The sequence below is a fragment of the Oculina patagonica genome, chromosome 7 (assembly GCF_052425735.1).
Source record: "Oculina patagonica isolate OP01 chromosome 7, crgOcupat, whole genome shotgun sequence".
In the NCBI taxonomy this organism is placed as follows: domain Eukaryota; kingdom Metazoa; phylum Cnidaria; class Anthozoa; order Scleractinia; family Oculinidae; genus Oculina; species Oculina patagonica.
Window position 1 is genome coordinate 2,838,221 of NC_135764.1, and position 19,116 is coordinate 2,857,336.

At 40.4% G+C, this 19,116-nt stretch overlaps 2 protein-coding genes and 1 pseudogene across 3 annotated transcripts in view; 2 read left to right on the forward strand and 1 right to left on the reverse strand.

The window, feature by feature from the left end:
- Positions 1 to 199: 199 nt before the first annotated feature.
- Positions 200 to 5,551, forward strand: LOC144661361 (uncharacterized). Its single transcript, XM_078522088.1, has 4 exons — positions 200 to 319; positions 2,167 to 2,326; positions 3,305 to 3,525; positions 4,652 to 5,551. The coding sequence occupies exons 1-4, from the start codon at positions 317 to 319 to the stop codon at positions 5,264 to 5,266; spliced, it is 999 nt and encodes a 332-aa protein (XP_078378214.1). The 5' UTR covers positions 200 to 316; the 3' UTR covers positions 5,267 to 5,551.
- Positions 5,552 to 5,944: 393 nt separating this feature from the next.
- Positions 5,945 to 16,086, forward strand: LOC144660296 (uncharacterized; annotated as a pseudogene). Its single transcript, XR_013572076.1, has 9 exons — positions 5,945 to 6,070; positions 6,949 to 7,096; positions 7,888 to 8,108; positions 12,155 to 12,409; positions 12,838 to 12,950; positions 13,332 to 13,481; positions 13,580 to 13,775; positions 14,321 to 14,422; positions 14,655 to 16,086. The product of XR_013572076.1 is annotated as an uncharacterized LOC144660296 (transcript).
- The window catches only part of LOC144660295 (ankyrin repeat and LEM domain-containing protein 2-like), a 29,564-nt gene continuing 20,312 nt past the window's right edge, over positions 9,865 to 19,116 (reverse strand). The window contains exon 8 of the mRNA XM_078520902.1: positions 9,865 to 10,313. Within this exon, the coding sequence (XP_078377028.1) occupies positions 10,250 to 10,313 (64 nt within the window). The 3' untranslated portion in view covers positions 9,865 to 10,249. The remainder of the gene's footprint in view (positions 10,314 to 19,116) is intronic.

Here is a 19,116-nt window from a genome sequence, read left to right on the forward strand (position 1 = left end):
GGTAGAGCATGCGTACATTAATCGAGCACGCACTAAATTCAAATGAGGGCGTTTCAGGTTTTCGTCGACGCCGAGGGTAAAAAGTCGATCAAAAAATACGTATTTCTATTTTATCAATTCCAAATAAAAAGTTGAAATTCACAAAACGCAGAATTTGGTGATTTCACGTTGCTTAGAGACAAGCGAAAGAAATGTACCAGAGATCACATGACTAACGCCGTTTAAGGGTAGACGTTTGGCCAAACTGGAGGTAAAAAAGATGCGTTTTCAAGTTTATCCGGATTAATGTGATCGTGGCCTAAGTTCTTCAAGAAAAATGGTATGTGCGATTTTATTTCACATAAATTTTGTTACATTATCGAACCGCGAGGACGACAGAATGAGTTTTTGTGGTAAAATTCGAGCAATTGCCGAAGAGAGTCGAATGCTGGAGGCTCGCGTATTCTACTTCCTTACTTTTATATAATACATCCTAGAGGGTCTAAATGGGGTAAGAGGGTCCACATGTCGGTAGTCAGTTGAAATTTAATTACTTTGTCAGTTATCAGTTACATTTCTCCCCCTTTGTCGCTAGTCGGGTATGAATTGAAGGGTCCTCGTGTCGGTAGTCAGTTAAGATTAATCTACTTTTTCGGTTGTCAGCTATATTTTTCGCCCTTTGTCACAAGTCGGTAAACCCCATTCAGACCCTCAGGGTAGGATTCCGGGCGCAACGACCTCAAGTCAGTCGAATTACACACTCCTCTAATCTTTGATTACACTAGTCACATAATACATGGTAGCATATTTTGACTAGGCGCGAAGGTAATAATCGAAAACAACACCAGACATTGTTTAGTAATTTTTTTTTAATACAAACTCATATTTTAAAAGTGTCATAATATGCAAATACACTCTTTTTTTATAAGAATCTTTTTCATAAGAACGTCAAGGGTGAAAAAAGACCAAAATTTAAGAACATCCTAAGAACGTACCCAAGGCTGAAATTTGGTTAAAAACGAATTTTATATATTTTTTGCTATTTGTTGTGAGTGACAAATATATGTACTAATGAATGAATCTTTATTCAAATCCTGACCTGTAACCAACATCGTCATCACTCACTGGTGACGTGAAACATGTACATATCGGTAAAGGAAGAATTTACTGCAATACCGCTTTGTATTTTAGGCTCAAATCTTCGAAAAAGTTAAGAACGTTCAGCCTCGGCCGAAAATTGGACGTTCTTATATAAAAAGAAGAAAGTATTATGCTTGGTAGTCCTATGGTGATATAGGGTGGCGAGAAGCATGCAGCGTAAAAGCTGAGATGCATAAATCACTGATAATTAACAATTAGACTACGAGCCCGAGTTTTTTATGAGCAAATCAGTTGACTATCGCTCATAGAAAACGAGGACAAGTAGTCTAATTGTTTTAGTAGAAACTCTTAAAGGACTGTAGTCCAAACTTACAATTTTACGTACTTACAAGCCAAAAATGAAGAAAAATTAATCTTTAAATGAGCAACGAGCGCGCGATTGTTTTCTATCAGCGAAAAGAAAAAACAGTGGGAGAACCAATCAGATTCGCGGATTTTCAATAGAACACAGTTGAGTTTCTACTAACGATTGTTATCATCAAATTGTCAAGATGCCCATATATGGTCAGAAAGGTATTATTATCCGTCATCTTGCGTTATTAAAAACTAGCAATGGTGTATTGGCATATATTGCAATTCCTGAGTTTTGATTGGTTAACAGGCAATGGTATACGAGCTCATGTACCATTGCCAAAAATATGGTAGCCAAGACACATCAACGAAAACTTGCTTCGATTGCCTATTTAAGGCGTGTTTTGTCTGGGTTAGAGCGGTTTTCACTTGAGTGTCGAAAGTTAATTGCGTTTGCTTTGGTTTTGCATTGCTACGCTTAGTGATTGGCTTGAAAATCTCGCGCCACTTTCTTAGCCAATCAGAACTAAAACCAAAACCAATCGTGACTCGCTCGCGCACGTTTTCCCGCGCTTCGTGCCGGCTACATGTATTTGCTTCGAGTTTTGATTGGTTCACTGGTTTGTCTGTGTCCTTTGTGATTGGCCGGAGTAATTACTTTGGTTTTGGTTTTACGACACTCAATTGAAAACTGCTCTATGTGATTGTCATTACTCTATATTTTCTTCCATCCAGTACAGACCATTGCGATGTGTGGGAACCAAATCTCGTGTTGCACTACTGTTGGGAATTGTATCTCTTTTGCTGCTCTGTGACTGGTTGAGGCATTTTATTCTAAAGCAAACCTATTCACCGGATGAACATATTGATAATATTTCAACGCGAATGCTCGAAGGTAAGATTGATTCATTTGAGCACCCAGAACCTTTTGTGACCCTTATGCCTCTTACGTATATCATGGAGACAGGGAAGCCCTGTGTGTTTAACAGCGATTATTCCTAGGGCCAGCTGATGTATTTTTACTTGTATTCGGCTACATCTTAAGGGACGGGCCACTATTTTTTGGAGGGGGTATGACAAATATTGAAAAAAAAAACTGTTTGAAGGGCCTAGAAAGACAAAATAAATTGTTTGCAAACACGATATGTATAACAAATCCTGCCCAAGGAGCATGTTACTTTGAAGGGTGTCGTACAAACCAGTGTCTTTTATGAGCTTACCTTTTATTCAACACGAAGTTAGAACAGTCTGTCCAATGTCAAAGCAGCAAAATACTTTACCATTACAACGCAAAATGACCATCTAAAATATGTCAGCTAAAAATTGTATTTCCAAAATGTACGCTTTTAAGTTGCGTCACGGATTTCTGTTGCTGTCATTAACTAAAGTCAAAGCAGTTATATCTGACCGATCACAATAACATAAATAACGCAGTGGTCCAATCAGAAGTCGAAGCGAAATCGTGCAACCCGTGTCGAGCAAGGGAAAGCGCATAAGCTATGTTACCCTTGGTTTCTTTCCTTGAAATCGACCTTATTGTGAACTTCGATCAAAAACCCTGTGTCGGCTAGCAGGTCGATTTCAAGGAAAGAAACCAAGGGTAACCTCGTTTACGCGCTTTCCCTTGCTTGACAGATAGAGCTGCTTTGGCTTTGTTTATTGACAGCAACAGAAAACCGTGACGCAACTTAAAAGCTCACAGTAACACTTTACAGCTCCACTTTATTGAGTACCATGTTTTTCCTTGGCCAAGATTGGATTTATATACAAGGCGAAGTCTCTCTAATTTTTTAATTATTTAAAAAAGAAGATAAAAATTAGTCATAGCTATCGACAATTTTTTCATAATCACACTAAAATGTATTATTTCTAGGGAGACCTTCAAACAAAACAACCATTGAGGTCAACAAACGACGACTATATGAAACTCAAGCTCTCAACAAACCAAACAGGCACGTCACAACAGGAAGTGCTCGATTGCATCTTATCATTCAGTTTCCGGTGATAAACACTTCCAGTAAAGCAGACGATGACGTAACAAAGCGACAAATGGAGTACATCTACTGCCTCCAACGAAATCTACTGAGTCCGCACGTAAGTACACATCTAAGTCTGAACATTAACAGCATTTTGAGGCTGGTGGGACTGACGAATGAGTGTACAAGGCCTTCCTCCCCCCCCCCCCCCCCACACACACACAATACACACACACACACACACACACACACACACACACACCCGAATCTGTTATCTTAGTTACTGCATTGACTTATTCAGTTGTTGGTTACCACTTATTATACAGCCTATTTTCATTATTACTTAAGGTATGTTAAACATATCAACATGTTTCTTTAAGCTGTGTGCGTCAGTTGTCGATTGTAATGTCGTATTTTCCCGGGAATTGGCTTCTTTTTGTAATAGACTGTTGATACGTTACTACAGCACTTCGTCCACCTGGGAAGTTAACATAGCGGATACTTGCGAAGAGTGTTCTGACTGCATGTTAAGCAACAATTTCAGTATTTCCTCGCAAATTAATGGCTGACTTCTTCGGAAGTAGCAATTTTCGCGGGAAAGTCTTAGCTACAAAATAGCATTATATAGACTCTTGGTTTTAGGCCATCGTAACTTGATTAAAAATATAACACAAACAGCGGTGATAAACATTATGAAAAATCGCATTTTTATAAACTTGACGTTTCGTATGCTAAGCTACATACATTTTCAAAAGTATGACCGTTAAAATTTTTGGCAACTACTTATATATTGTTATAAAAGGGGTCTGGAACCGAGACTGAGACAATTGATCTTCTGCAGTAACTTAATATTCACATTAGGTTAATAAAGTAACAACCTCTCACTGCCGACATTGGCATTTAAAGAAGGTTGTAGTTCATGAATGTATAAGGTCTCTTTAATCTTGCAGTGGAGGTCAGTTTTGCCTGACGCAAGGATTTCAAAATGATCCCATTTGATGTTATGGCCTGTGGTTTTTATAACAATATAAAAATAGCATTACTTGTGAAAATGTCGTTGCACAAATAAACGGAAGTTGCACGCTCCAGGTTATGGGCTCCTGGCCTCCCTTAGTTCTGGATTTATTAGTATAATCCTTGAACAAAGAAAAATTCAAATCAAACTAATTTGAAAACAGTTTAACTTGAAATTCATTTTAAACTACAACATGTACCTAAGCCAACTTTTGTTAACTCTTTTCCAGGTTGAAAGAATTCATATTCTCTTTGAAAACGACAAGGATCCTGACATTATCAAGACCCATTATTTGCGCGAGGACTGGAAATTAAATTTTCATTTCCTCGGTCGACGCATGCGCTACAAAGACGCCTTCCAGTACGCCTCGAACAAGTTGTTGCATAGAAACGTAATGATAATGAATGCAGATTGTTATGTGGATAAGGGATTTGAGCAACTGGACGAAAGCATTTTGAACAAGAAAACAATGTACGCATTGACCAGGCATGAATCTCCCGAAAACGTCCGTCTGTGTAATGCCAGAGATTTCTGTGGCCCGAAGGCAAGATACATGGGCTCCCATGATGCATTTCTGTTCAGGCTTCTCGTGCCAGTTCCCTCTCAATTGTTAGACAAGATCGACTATCGACCGAACATTTTGGGCATTGAAAGAGTTTTGTTTTTTTACTTTCAAAATTACGGCGGATTTAGAATAAAGAATCCATGTAGAATTCTTCATATTGTCCACAATCACTGCAGCAAGACAAGAAACATGAAGGAACGAACAATTCAAGGTCAACGACTTTATAACTATCTTAATATCACACAAGGCTTTCCCAGGCCACGGTTTTCTGATTTGTAATGAAATCAGTTGTGGCTTAGTAATATACAGTAAATATGTCGATTTCCAACCAGAAATTAAATAAATAATAATAATAATAATAATAATAATAATAATAATAATAATAATAATAATAAATATTTATATAGCGCCTATCCAGGCCTGCTCTAAATTAAGGACATTGAGTTTACGCTGTAACAGCAACACATTTATGCCGCACCTTGTTGCATGATCATTTTATAGCTTTTGGGTAAAAAGGCGCGTTCCAGCTTACAAAAACCCTAACCCTTAAGATAATTTACTTGTAATATTAGAACTGAAATCTTCAGGTTAATTGAAGATAAAGTTAATAAAGTTAAATGAGCATGACCAGTTTGCTGTTAGAAAGTCAACTTCTGCCTTTGATTTAGCCACTTTACGTTCTTCGCTAATTCTTTTCTTTAAATTTTCAAGTTTATTGGCAATTCGGCTCTTTTTTCTTGATATTTTTTTGACCGACTCTTCAGAGAAGAACAGCGGCTTAATTTAAGGATCATGTTTTTTTTTTATTTTCTTTACGAATAAGGAATTTTATCTGGACTTAAATCAGTCAAACGGAACACAAACAAGCACACAATGAAACAACCCGCAAAACTTCACCAACCGTTAAAACCAGTCCGTGTTTTGATCTTGATCGAACATTTATAAACGAAATTCGTGATTTTCGGGGAGACCATATTTTGGAGTTTATTTATCAGTCATCAACTATGGATGGAGGCGAGGAGAAGGTCAATTGAACACAATGAATGATGACTGTGGTCGGACAGAATGCAAGTTTTACGAAAGGTATGTGCTTTTGTTGATTCGACCAAACTAATTGCTTATACCAAGATGAATAATTATTTACCATAGAATGTAATAAATATATCACCCGGCAAACCCTGCCATGAAGATTTTTACTGGCTATTCAACGCATAAGCATTGAAAAAAATAGCTGATATGAAAAACAAAAATATATATATCAAAATAATATAAAGTAATGTTTCTTTAAGCCAATGTGACAAAATCGATGTAACCTGCAACCAGGCGTTCTTTTTCTTCTTTTCTCCCGCGGCGAAAAAAAAGACACCTGATGGCAGGTTAAATCGATGCACTTTCCTCAGCTAATACCTGCAAAGGAATGCAATGTGCGAGAAACATACATGTAACATAATAACATGTCCCCTGGTTTCCACAGGGAGTACAGGGGACATTTTTCGTTCCATTTTCCTTGTTGGGAGCGAAATTAGTCCGAGTTGAGATTTCCGAAGATTGCCCGATGACCTGCGAAAATTTCAAAATTGGCCCAAACCCTTTCGAAGATCGCAAGGCCGTTTTTATACGTTTTTTTTTATGCTAGAAACGTTAAAGTCGTCTGAGACGTTAAAGCTGTCTAGTATAAAAACGGTAAATAAGACAGACGCCTTTAACGTCTGATGGCTTCAACATCTTCTTGTCCAGTGTCCTCCGAGTGAAGAACCCAGTCTTTTTTTTAATTTTTATTTATTTTATTCTGAAAAGCCGTCTACTAAATGCCTCCCGTTTTTTAACAGACACCTTTAACGTCCTAGACGTTTAGCAAGTCTAGACGACTTTATCGTCTCTAGCATAAAAACGGCCACTCAAAGACTTTCAAGATATTCCTGTATAACCCAAGGACTTCCAAATCGTTCTTTTCTTTTCAGTACAGACCATTGCGATGTGTGAGAACCAGACCTCGTGTTTCACTTCTGTTGGGAATAATATCACTTCTTCTGCTCTTCGACTGGTTGAGGCATTCTGTTTCAAAATGTTCACTGGATGAACATAATGTTTCGAAACGAACGCTTGAAGGTAAGATTGCGTCATTTTCATACTCGGACCCTTTTGTTCCTCTCATGCATGTCATGAGTATAGGGACTGTGAAGTTTCATATGTAGCAGTGATCATAGCTTGCGTAGCAGGCGCCTGTATAGCTTTAAAGCGCGCGTTTGGGAAACACGAAAGGCGCGAGACGCGTACGGCTACGCGAGGGAAAAAGTGAGAAGGCGCCTTCTTTATATTTTCCCTCGCGTGGCCGTCTCGCGTCTTTCGCTTTTTCCAAATACGCGCGTAAAACTACACAGGCGCCTGCTATGCACGCTACAGTGACCATTTCCATTACAACCCTTTTTTGAGGTCAACCTTTTTTTCAACATAAACTTCAATGTCACGGCAGCGAGATACTTAAGGATTACAACCACGAAATAATCACCCAAAATATATTAGTTTCACTCTTAGAGCGAGTTCTTATTGCTGTCATTAAAATATCTGACCAATCACAACTAACGCAATGATCCAATCAGAACTCAAAACAAAAGCCTGCAACCGTGTCAAGGGCGGGAAAAGGCGGCGTAAGCTACGTCGGTTGGTTGAATTTTACCATGAACGATCAGACCATTTTGAATGAGGTTTTTGAACCAAGCTTCGAAAATACCATACTATTACAAACACACAAACAGTTTTAACAGTCGATTGAATAGCTTTTTTCGAGGCGTACTGGAAGGCGCGTTTTTACTAAAGGCGTGTTTTTAATAAAGATAAAAAGAGTAACTATGACTTTTAACAAATGTTTCAATTATCAAACTAAAATGGATTATTTCTAGGGAGACCTTCAAACAACACAGCAACCAAGGTCATCAAACGAAGGCTTTACAACACTCAAGCTCTCATCAAACCAAGCAGGTTCGTCACAACAGGAAGTGCTCGATTGCATCTTATCATTCAGTTTCCGGTGTTAAACACTTCGGGCAGAGTAGACGATGACGTAACAAAGCGACAAATGGAGTACATCTACTGCCTCCAACGAAATCTACTGAGCCCACATGTAAGTACATACGAGCTTCTGAAATTAAACCACTGTATTAGATTTTGTGGGTTTCGTGGGGGAGGGAGAGGAAAAAGAAGGAGAGTTACCCCACAGTCTATGACGTCATCGATTTCAAAATCTACCATCTTGGAACCTCAATTTTGGATTTTAAGAAGGACACTTCCTAGTTTTGAAAACACGTTTTGACAGCTACGTCTGTCAACGTCAGTTTACCAAATCATCAGTATCCCTCAGTCGTCTTTTGAGTCCGTCTTGAGTCGACTGCTGAACACGCAGAAGAGACGACTGGGGACGAATCAGATCAGTAGCCTGCTGTTTAGCAAGACCCTTTGGAAGAATCTTGAATTGCAAGATTTTTCAGTGACTTCAGAAAGAGCCAAAGCTGATTGTAAAGAAATCAAGTGTATTGTATTGAATCCGGAGGAGTTAAGCCCTGGCCAAACGGTAACGCAAGTGGATGCAAGGAGTCGCCAGTTGAACTTGCGTACAGGCTTGCGTTGGCTGGCCAAACGGACTATCAAGGTTACTCGTGCGCTGCAATTCAGTGCTTGAAGTAAAAGCAAGACTTGCGTTGGTTTGCGTTAGGTGGCCTAACGGTGAAAAAACTTGCGTTGACTTACGTGCAAAACAGATCTCGACTAAAGTGTACGCAAGTCAACGCAAGTGCATGCAAGTCCTGCTCAAACGGAGACGCAAGTGCACTTCAGTTGAAAACTTGCGTCTCCGATTAGCCAGGCCTTAACCATCGTTGCCATGGAAGCGTTAATAAGTTATCGATTTTTCGGGTGTTTCATGTTTTCCAGGTTGAAAGAATTCATATTCTCTGTGAAAGCGACAAGGATCCTGACGTCATCAAGTCCCATAATTTGCGCGAGGACTGGAAAATAAATTTCCATTTTCTTGGTCGACGCATGCGCTACAAAGACGCCTTCCAGTATGCCTCGAAGCACTTGTTGCATAGAAACGTAATGATAATGAATGCAGACTGTTTTGTGGATAAGGGATTTGAGCAACTGGACGAAAGCATTTAGAACAGGAAAACAATGTACGCATTGACCAGGCATGAAACTCCCGAAAACGTGCGTTTATGCAATGCCAGAGATTTCTGTGGTCCAACGGCAGAATACATTGGCTCCCATGATGCATTTCTGTTTAGGCTTCTCGTGCCAGTTCCCTCTCACTTGTTAAACAGGATTGACTATCGGCCGAACATTGTGGGCATTGAAAAGGTTTTGATTTTTTATTTTCAAAAGTACGGAGGATTTAGAATGAAAAACCCATGCAGAATACTTCATATTGTTCACAATCACTGCAGCAGAATAAGGAACAAAAAAGAGCGCAGTATTCAAGGCCAGAGAATTGATCGCTATCTTAATATCACAGATGAACGACATAAAAAGTTTCGCATGCCACGTTTTTCTAGTTTGTAATGGAATCTTGAATTACGTTTTGTAAATATTGAAGTCGACATCCAAACAAAAATAAATTAAGTTTTCAATGCGCAAAGTTCCGTCTTTTGGACAAAAGTCGTCTTAGGGTGCCCCCGAGGGTAATCAAATTGCCACTCCTTCTCTGTCATCATATGGTGCTTATTACCTTATTTTCGGAAATTAACGCTCCATGAAATAAACGCGAATTCTCAAGTTCGCGTTAATTTTTGTGACCGTTTATTTCCGCGACATTAAGAGGAGCGTTCACCCCAAATTCTGGATACTGTCCGAGCTCATAGAGCATTTAGGAAACAATAACCTCTTTTCTGCGCACTATTACAACTGTGCCATCTTTATTTTTTTTAAGAAATATTTTATACCTGGACGCAGTTTGAAAAACAACTTCGGAACATGAACTATGAGCAAAAACAAAATTTCAAAGGAGCATTACTTTTTACTGAGGCACTGCAGGCACTGTTCAATAATAATTGGCATTAAACCAGAAGTGTAATATAATGGGAACTTATTTCAACTTTTCGTAAGGTTATGTGTATACACGATTTGTTCTTGCTGAATTTTGACTTTTTTAGTTTGGTTATAACTTGACACGTGTAGTCAATGTGAACTGGGTATAATTCCAACACTACCTACATATAGTTAAATTAATTGGTAGAGTTATGTTTTGTCACAAATTGAGACTAATATAGTTCAACAGCTCCACATCAAAGACTTGTGTCTTGCATGGTACCTTGGTGACCCAGGGCTTGGCCAGCTGAAAGAGAAAGATACAACACGTAAGGTCTTAACACCTCCACGTGGCTCGTAAAAGAGAAGCCCATTACCAGGAGCGAGGCGTTTTCACAAGTGAAGTCAGTTTTACTGCAGATACGATTTTCCAGCCAGTTTGTTTTGGACAGCCAATCACATGCAATTTGGTAAGAGACTGTTGATACGTAACTACAGTATCTCGTCCCCATAGAAAGTTTACCTGGCTGACACATGCAAGGAATATTTTTTGGAGTGTTCTGACAGCATTTCGAGCGATGATTTCAGTGTTTCCTTGCAGAGCAGTAGCTGAGAGCAGTTATTTTTGTGGAAAAGGCTTGGCTAAAAATAAATTTACTTGTGAAAACGCTGTTACACAAATATATGGAAGTTGAATGCTCCAGGAAATGGGCTCCTGTACGTAAAACTATTTTCATCCTGGTTCTTGGAGGAGAAAAGGGGTGAACTGGAAGGGAGGGAGGGGAGGGAGTGGAAACAAGGGTGAAGAGCAAAGGGAGGGAGGGAGGGAGGGACAGAAGGGAGGGAGGGGAAGGAGGGGAAGGGAAATATGAAAGCAAAGAAACAAATCAATAAATGATAAAAGAGAAAATCAATGAAATTCTACCTTTGTTGTGTTGCTTCAGAATAAGATGTTACTAGCTTCTTCCATTGAGCGATGCAAGGAAATTTCCCAGAATCAATGTTCTCCTGACCAATGGCTAGTAACACATCAAGGTCAAGTTTGCTGGGCTGCAAACTAAACAGATTTCAAGCTAAATGGTCAAGTTCCTTCCACAGACAAAGATACAGTTTTTTTCAAAGATAATCCGTGGACCCTCGGCATTTAATTCACTGGTACCCATTTATACACCTGGGCAGAGATCTGAGCGATCTGACTGAACATAAAGAATTATTCTTCGGGTTTTCATGAGGACGATGTTTTCGCACAAGGAAAATCAATAATCGGGATTAAATTTTTCCAACTTGGTAGGCATATGACATTTATTTAATGATGACCGGAAAATGGGGAAGTAATCTTTGAAGTTAAATATTTGATGATCTATTAAATAAGACGAATATTGGTCTAGTCAAGTCTAGAAACTTTACAGTGCATACGTGTGTCGTTTCAAGCAACCTCGCGTGGGAAATTCAGTAAAAAAATGAATTCTGATGACAATTACAGAAAATAGTTCTGGTTACATTCAATTATTTGAAACCATTCGAATTTCCCTTTGACTATTCCAAATAATGATAATAATAATTAATTACAAATGCTATAATACAACCTCATTTCCTGAACAGGGTCTTAAATCCTATTAAAGTCCATGAAAGGTTAAATACTATAAATTTCAAATGTCACACAGAACGTTTTAGATTTTATAAGGTGTCTTAACAGTCGTTCAGTATATATTGTTTCCTAAATTTCTACAAGTAATCGCGCAACTACACAAAATGCCATCATCCACAAAATTTCTATTTTTGTCATTTTTGTGAGGCACTGAAACGTGAAAACACGACACACGCGACACGCAACACGCAATCCTCGATCGCGATACGCTGTCAGTCGATCGTAGCGCAAGCTGTTCCCGGCCTCGCTTTATCACTTGCACAATTCAGGATATGCCAAGGTAGGGTCACGTGAAAAACAACCCTGCCGGGCACGGATTTATTATCCTTCGATGATGCTTTATAACTCCAGTGGATAGAGTAGTCTTCGAGCGCGGATCAAAGGACGCGCGCGTGTAATGCGAACACGCGCAATGGACGCGCGCGTAAAATACGAGGTACCCGTGCCACCAGGACGCGTTGGTTGCAAATTATTTATATGCGTCTTTGTTACTATTGCAGATTATGGAGAAGCTAGAGGTCATTATCACGGTGCTCCTACTTTGCCTGGTAGCACTGGGTGTGTACGTGGCTACTTCCTGGACACTATCAAGGAAAAAGAAGAAGGAAGATGAAGGAGACCGCGAGGGGGTTCCGTACAAATATCTGGACGAGGAAGCTGAGAATGCTCGGAAGAAAGTGGCCACGGCTTATGCACAGGAGACTATGCCGAAAATTACCATCACTCCTGTACAGCCACGACCTGACTTTCCGAGGGTACGAGACCTTTCACTGACTCACTGCAGTTTTTCTGATGGATACAGGCATACTGACTGACTGACAGACAGACAGACAGACAGACAGACAGACAGACAGACAGACTGACTGACTGGCTGGCGGACTGGCGGACTGACTGACTGACGGACTGACTGACTGACTGACTGACTGACTGACTGACTGACTGACTGACTGACTGACTGACTGACTTTTTTGACCCATCCTCTGGCTGTCTGACCGAATGATCGACTGACAGATAAACAGAATGACTTACTGATCTTACTAACTGACTGACTGACTGACTGACTGACTGACTGACTGACTGACTGATCTTATTTAAACTAGACTTCTATCAAATTACATGAATTAAACCAATGTAATGAATTTTTAGTTTCACGGTTACACATATCGTTGTTTTCCCTATGTAGAGTTTACTGTCATCAGATGAATTATTCTCCGATGAAGAGGAAGAGGAATCACAAAGCGATGATCATTTGGACTTAGGAAGACTCTACTTTGCTCTAAGATACGATCAACACCGGTAAGAACGATGCCTTTGTAAATCAAATAGCATTTTCATTCCCAAGGTCAAAATATTAACTCTCCTTATTGATTGTCTTACATTTCTCTTAATGTTAGTTCGGAAATCTTGGTGGTACATCCGAACATTCCCAATTTGACGGCTTTTTCTATTCAACTCCACTTTGAAAACGGGACCGAGATTGGATGTGTTCGACGCGCAGGCATTCTCCTTCGCAGCGGTTACTTGGAACGTCACGCAATGTTCTCGAAGGCCTTGCGTGACGCCCCAAATAGCGGTACCCTCCTTGAGAGGAGAGAAAAAGAAGGTAGAAAGGAAAAGGTAGCACCCCTCTCGCCGGAAACCCCCACGCGATTTAATTCGAAATGTTCTATTTTGCAGTTCTATGTTGATCGTGCGGCTAATCAGAGCCGAGGACATTCCCATGGACCGAGAAGCCACAAGTACATACGTTGATGTTCATCTCCTACCGCTGAATCTACAGAGCCATACTTTTGAACCTTACGAAACTACAATTAACGTCAGTTTCAGGTATGTGATGAACGAGCCGACCTTTCACCCGTATCATGTTTGAGACTTCTGGAAAACAAAAAAGCGTATTCACGAAATATCTTACTCTTTTTCCCCAGGGAAGTGTACGAGTTTCCGCTGTCCCAGTTAGACTTGGCACAGCAGACGCTTAACTTGCACATCTGTCGCTATGACAGCTATTCTCGACGGTCTTCTATCGGCGATGTGTTTCTGGCTCTTGCAGAATTAAGTGCGCAAGGAATTGATTTTACTCGAGAAGTGTTTCTCTGTCGAAATATCATCAGCCATCAAGAGGTGGGAACTAATTTTGTACTTTCTTTCTACGTATTTCTTTTCTTTGTTTTGCAGGCCTTTTCGTTTCCTATTTCTCTCTTTGATTATCTGCGCCCAGTGCTGCCAGAATTTGTCGTGAACCTGTTATGAAGTTATGTTAGAGCAGCTTTATTGAAGGAATCTTTAACCAATCAGAACAAACTGTTTTTCTCTTTAACCAGTCAGAGCAAAGCCAGTATCAACTGATATCGTGATTTGGCGTGCACACTTTTACCTACCTACCAACCTACCTACACGTTTTCCCGCGCTTTGTGGGGGTTGTATGTTTTGCTGGCACTTGGGGGTTGCATGTTTTCCCGTGCTTAGCGGGAAAAGAACGTTTTCCCGCGCTTGGCGCAGGTTGCATGTTTTCCCGCGCTTGGCTCCGCTCTTGGTGGGGGCTGCACGTGTTTCCGCGCTTTCATTTACTGTGATTGGCCAGATTTTATTTACTGTGGGCATGATTTTACGACAGCAATCTAACTCAAATGCTGCACTCTTGCTTGCTTCTTATTATTTTCATACAGATCTACCGAACACTGGGCAGGAGGAAACGTTTGCATCCTGTCGATGAAGAGGAACAAGAGGAGGGTGAAAAGAAACCCGAGTCTATAACAAAAGAAAAGAAGGTTAGACTTAAATCATTTTCAGAAACTCCCATTGTCCCAAAATGCCAAACCACCAGTGGAAAACACTATGTTAAATATGTAGTGCAATGTTTAACATGGTAAATATACATTGTCCCAGAGTTAAGGGGAGAAAGCTCCTCGCAGGCTAGCATTAGTTTAGAATACGTTAAACTGCCAATCATCACAAATGACAGCTATTAGAAGTTCAGTCTCTCTTGTGCATTTCTTGCAGGTTTCAAGGAAAGTGAGTTCTCAAAGAATGTGGGATGTACTTCGCAGAGCCGCGAAGTCAGGTGCATACAAAGGAGAGTATTTGCCTTCTGAGTCTGCCATGCACTGGGAATCAATTTTCTCACCCGGGGCTTCCAGCACAGAGGGGTACAGGTTTGTATCAGCGCCAACAAGCCCCGTCAAATCCCCTGATTTTGCCTACTTCTCTGGCCCAGGCCCTTCCGGTGAACGCCGCGATGACACAAGTGAAGAGGAAGGCGAGGAAGAAAGAGAGGAATCTGCAGTTGATGTCCCGACGGACGAATCCGAGTTTGAGTCATCCGCTGATGAACAGGAGAGCGACAGGAGGCACGTGGAACGTTCCCAGTCGCCTCCGGTTAAAACTGTGCAGCTCTCCCCAGCTCCCGAGGAGTACTATCGAATAGTGCCTATCACTCCTTTTACTCCTTATAAGGACAAAGGTGAAGTAACCGAGCCTTCATTCTCCTGGAAACTACCACATACCTATACGTCACATGATCGTGACGTAGTACAAACCCTTTCCCAGGCCTACAAGGAACCTCGGGTTGTGCCTTTCGCGAGCGTTTCTCAATTCGAGCCCGGGGCCCCGCCGGCTAAAAAAGTTTCCTTTAATCCGCCTTCAGTTAAAAGCGGAAGTGACGTAGGAGAACAAAGGTCTGCATAGTCAAAGACATCACGACAGAAACGAGTGGGTGATACAAAGAAGAAGCGATCTAAGCGAAGTAGAAAAGTTGTTTCATCCAAAGAAAGAAAGAAAATGTCTCCAAGAAAGGAACCCGATGGTGAGCCCGCGGAAAAGCTGGTCAGCTCAGTGAGAGGAAAAGCCAGACAGTCAACCACAAAGTTTCGGGGCAAATCATCGCCAGGTCACAAAATGGCTTTTCGGCGAAAAGAGCGGGAGCCTACCGAGGGGATATCGATCGAAACCCCCGAGGAAGAGTCGCTCGTGGAGGCCCCTTCAAGATTAACAGAGGATGTTGCTAGACGGCAAGAGTTACAACATGATTCCAGCGAAAGTGGACGAATGATCTTCCCCTCGATCTCCACCGGAGATTACCGAACTCCACCGATGTCTCCTTTAACTGACTTTTATTCAATTACCCGATCGCAGTCGGATCCGAGCGTAGATGTCGAACACTTCCGAACCTTAAGCGAATCGTCTTCGGGAACACGATTGACTCGTTCGATGTTGGAAGTACGTGGCGAGAAAACGACAGATAAAGAAGATCAATGAAACTAAAAAGGAATATAAAAAATTTAATCAAATATAGAGGAATGACGTGTTATCAAAATCAAATCGTGAAGGTATCCTTCAATATATATGATGCAATTTACAAGCCCGCGAGCTCACTAATGTTTTCAAATGAAAGAAGCTAAGTCACTTAGAACGTTAAAGATTCAATGGTCAATAGATTGTACTTAATTGTTTTCACAGGTAACCAATCAGTGTCCTATCAGAGTGCTCAAATAATTATGAGTTTGTATGGATCTAAAATTCGATCAAAAGCATTTCAACAGTTTTCTTCAAAAATGTGAATAAGAAAAATGGTAAAAGTGTTAAAAGCCTCACCTGTGGTCCTTTTAAGCCCGGGCCAAACGAGGATGAGAGCTGACTCTTATGAGAGCAACTCTCATCGACATGGGTGACTGCTCTAGTCTTATTAATAAATGTGGCTTGTCAGCGAAAACGGAAGTAAAAAAAATTGTTCCAAACGAGTTTCCAAATTTTGCAATTCTTAGAAATGGGAAAATTTTCATTTCATAAAATAGGAAATAGCAATATTATAATTCAAATTATATTACCAATAAATATTTACCATGTATAGAACAGATATATTCATTATAACAAAATAAGTCTCTACACAGAGTTAGTAAAAGTTGGTTTCCTGTGATTGTTGAAGTTGCTTGATTTTGATGGTTCTAACAGAGGGCAGTTTTGTGATTTTTCACCCACGAGGTGGAAGGGGGAGCCCCGGAGGCGTAACCAGAACAGTCCCGTACAAAATTAGCATTCTGACTACACTAAGTTTATTGAGGATGCGTCAGTCAGTCAGTCATCTGATGCAAAATGTATCCTAATACAGTCATCTGATGCAAAATGCATCCTGATTACAATCCTGAATCTAGCAAAAAACAACAGCTCGTTCTAAGTACTAGTTACAAAAGCTGAACAAACAACACTTTAAAGAAAAAGAAAAGCAAGCGAGGACGAGGACTGACGACGTAGAATGACCTAAATCTCCCACCAAAACCTATATATACCTAGACATCCCATAACAACCCGCGAACCTCTCAATCGTGCCGGCAGAATAGTAATTTCTGACTAATTCATTCATTCAAACGTCAAAAATTGCATGTGCCCTTTCCTCCTGGGTGTATTTTTCAACCTGGTGCCCACTGCCGACCGCGCTAATGTGGGGCTAAATTTTTTTCACGTATCATGGTGGCAATTTAAAAGTAGGATGTGATTTTTCGGAGCTGCTAAGGCCCCGTCCACACTAATCCGGATAAATCCCGAAAATGGATAAAATGTTTTCCGTCCACTCACTATATCGTTTTCGTATCGTTTTCAATAATTTCACCGTCCACAGCAATCCGGATAAATTTCAAAACGGAACGCGGCATCGGCCCTAGATGAATGGTAGAGTATGAGTACATTAATCGAGCACGCAGTAAATTCAGTAGGCAGGATTTTGTCGCCGCCGAGGATAACGTCAAAATTTATTTCTATTTTACTTAAGAATCATCTTGTCTATAGATTTCAGAGTTATCCTCAGCTAAATATTTAAAGACAGCGATCAATGTCAAATAAAAAGTTGAAAATTCACAAAACGCAGAATTTGGTGATTTCACGTTGCTTAGAGAACGGCGAAAGAAATGTACCAAGGTTTATAACGCACGTGCAGAGCTATTGACAGAGATCACATGACTATTTGATTTCAGCGTTTTCGAAAAGCACCGTTTTCTCCGTCCACGTACACACAACACCACCTAGCCGGCGTTTTCAAATTTCTCAACCCTGGAGACCGTTTTCATGAAGCTCCGTTTTCGGTGACCGAGAACGCCGTTTTAGTGTGGACGTTTGGCCAAACCGGAGAAAAAAAGATGCGTTTTGTAATAGTAATTGGACTGAGTGGAGTACAGAGAGTAATCGGACGAGTAATTTCAAAATCGGCAGAGCGCGCAGCGCGAGGCCGATTTGAAATTACGAGCACGATTACTCTCTGAATTGTACGACACGAGGTCCAATTACTAATTAATCGTAAAATAACAAAATTCGAGGTTAGGAAGTCTTTGAGAACCTTTTTTGTAAGAAAAAGTCAAAGCGCGTGATTGACATGCGAATGGCGTAGGTGTCCAATATTACAGGTATCCAATTTGAAGTTGCTCAAATTGGATACCTGTAATTGGACACCCACGTGATCGCTTGCCGATTACAAATTTATGCGGATTAGTGTGGACGTGGCTAAGTTCTTATTGCCAACGAGACAGCCGAGGCAAGAGGCGAGGCTGTCGACGCGGCAGAATCATAGAGCCGTGCGCGGAGTGTATAGGCAGAGAAAATCTTAAGTTCTGCGTAAGGGACTTTTTTGACCATATTTGGGTGTAAGTAAACCCCATATTTGGATTGTATTGTTCTTCCCAACTGGTTCCCAGTCTCTCACTCCTTGCTAGAGAGCAAATGACCAAAATGGCGTCCACGCGGCTCGCTGTTAAAATTTTCAATGTGGTCATTCATCCCTTTACCGATAAATACACCTTTAGGGAATTATAAATCGAAAGAGAATACCCTACAGAATATTCGACCGTCGAAAAAATGAACATCAAGGTCTTCAAAGCGATGAAATAATCTTTCGACTTTGGAGTCCTTTGATTTACGATCGAAGAGAGACATGAAAATCAAAAGCGGACTGTTGACTTCAAATAGAGTTTTCTTGACTTATGAGAATGCTGAAGTCGGGTAAATGCTTCCTTTTAATTAGTGTTGATTGTGACCGATGATTTATTTCAAATCAAATACCGTTTATATTTTATTTGGCACGCATTTTCGCTCCGCGTAGAATAACATCAATACAAAGCGACGCTCACTAAAATTGCTGCATGTCAAACACACAAGAAAGTCAAAAGTTTTTTGCTTCTAACGGCAAATGTAATGTTAACTTGAATAAAATTTTTGTCTCCAAATAATCCTTGACCGTTCAAGTTTTGTTTTCTGTTCAAATTTTTCAAGTTTTGCGTAACTGAACATGACACTTCGCATGCGAGACTGAAATCTGACCCGTGCATTACTGTCTCTGATTACTGAAAATTATTTTTAAAAAAGCATCTTAGCAGTTTTGATTTTAGGATTTGATTTATAAGTAGTTCTTGAAATGCAACTATAACTTTTGTGGACGGAAACATCTTAACCATCGCGTGTTGTATTTAAAAAACAGTGATTA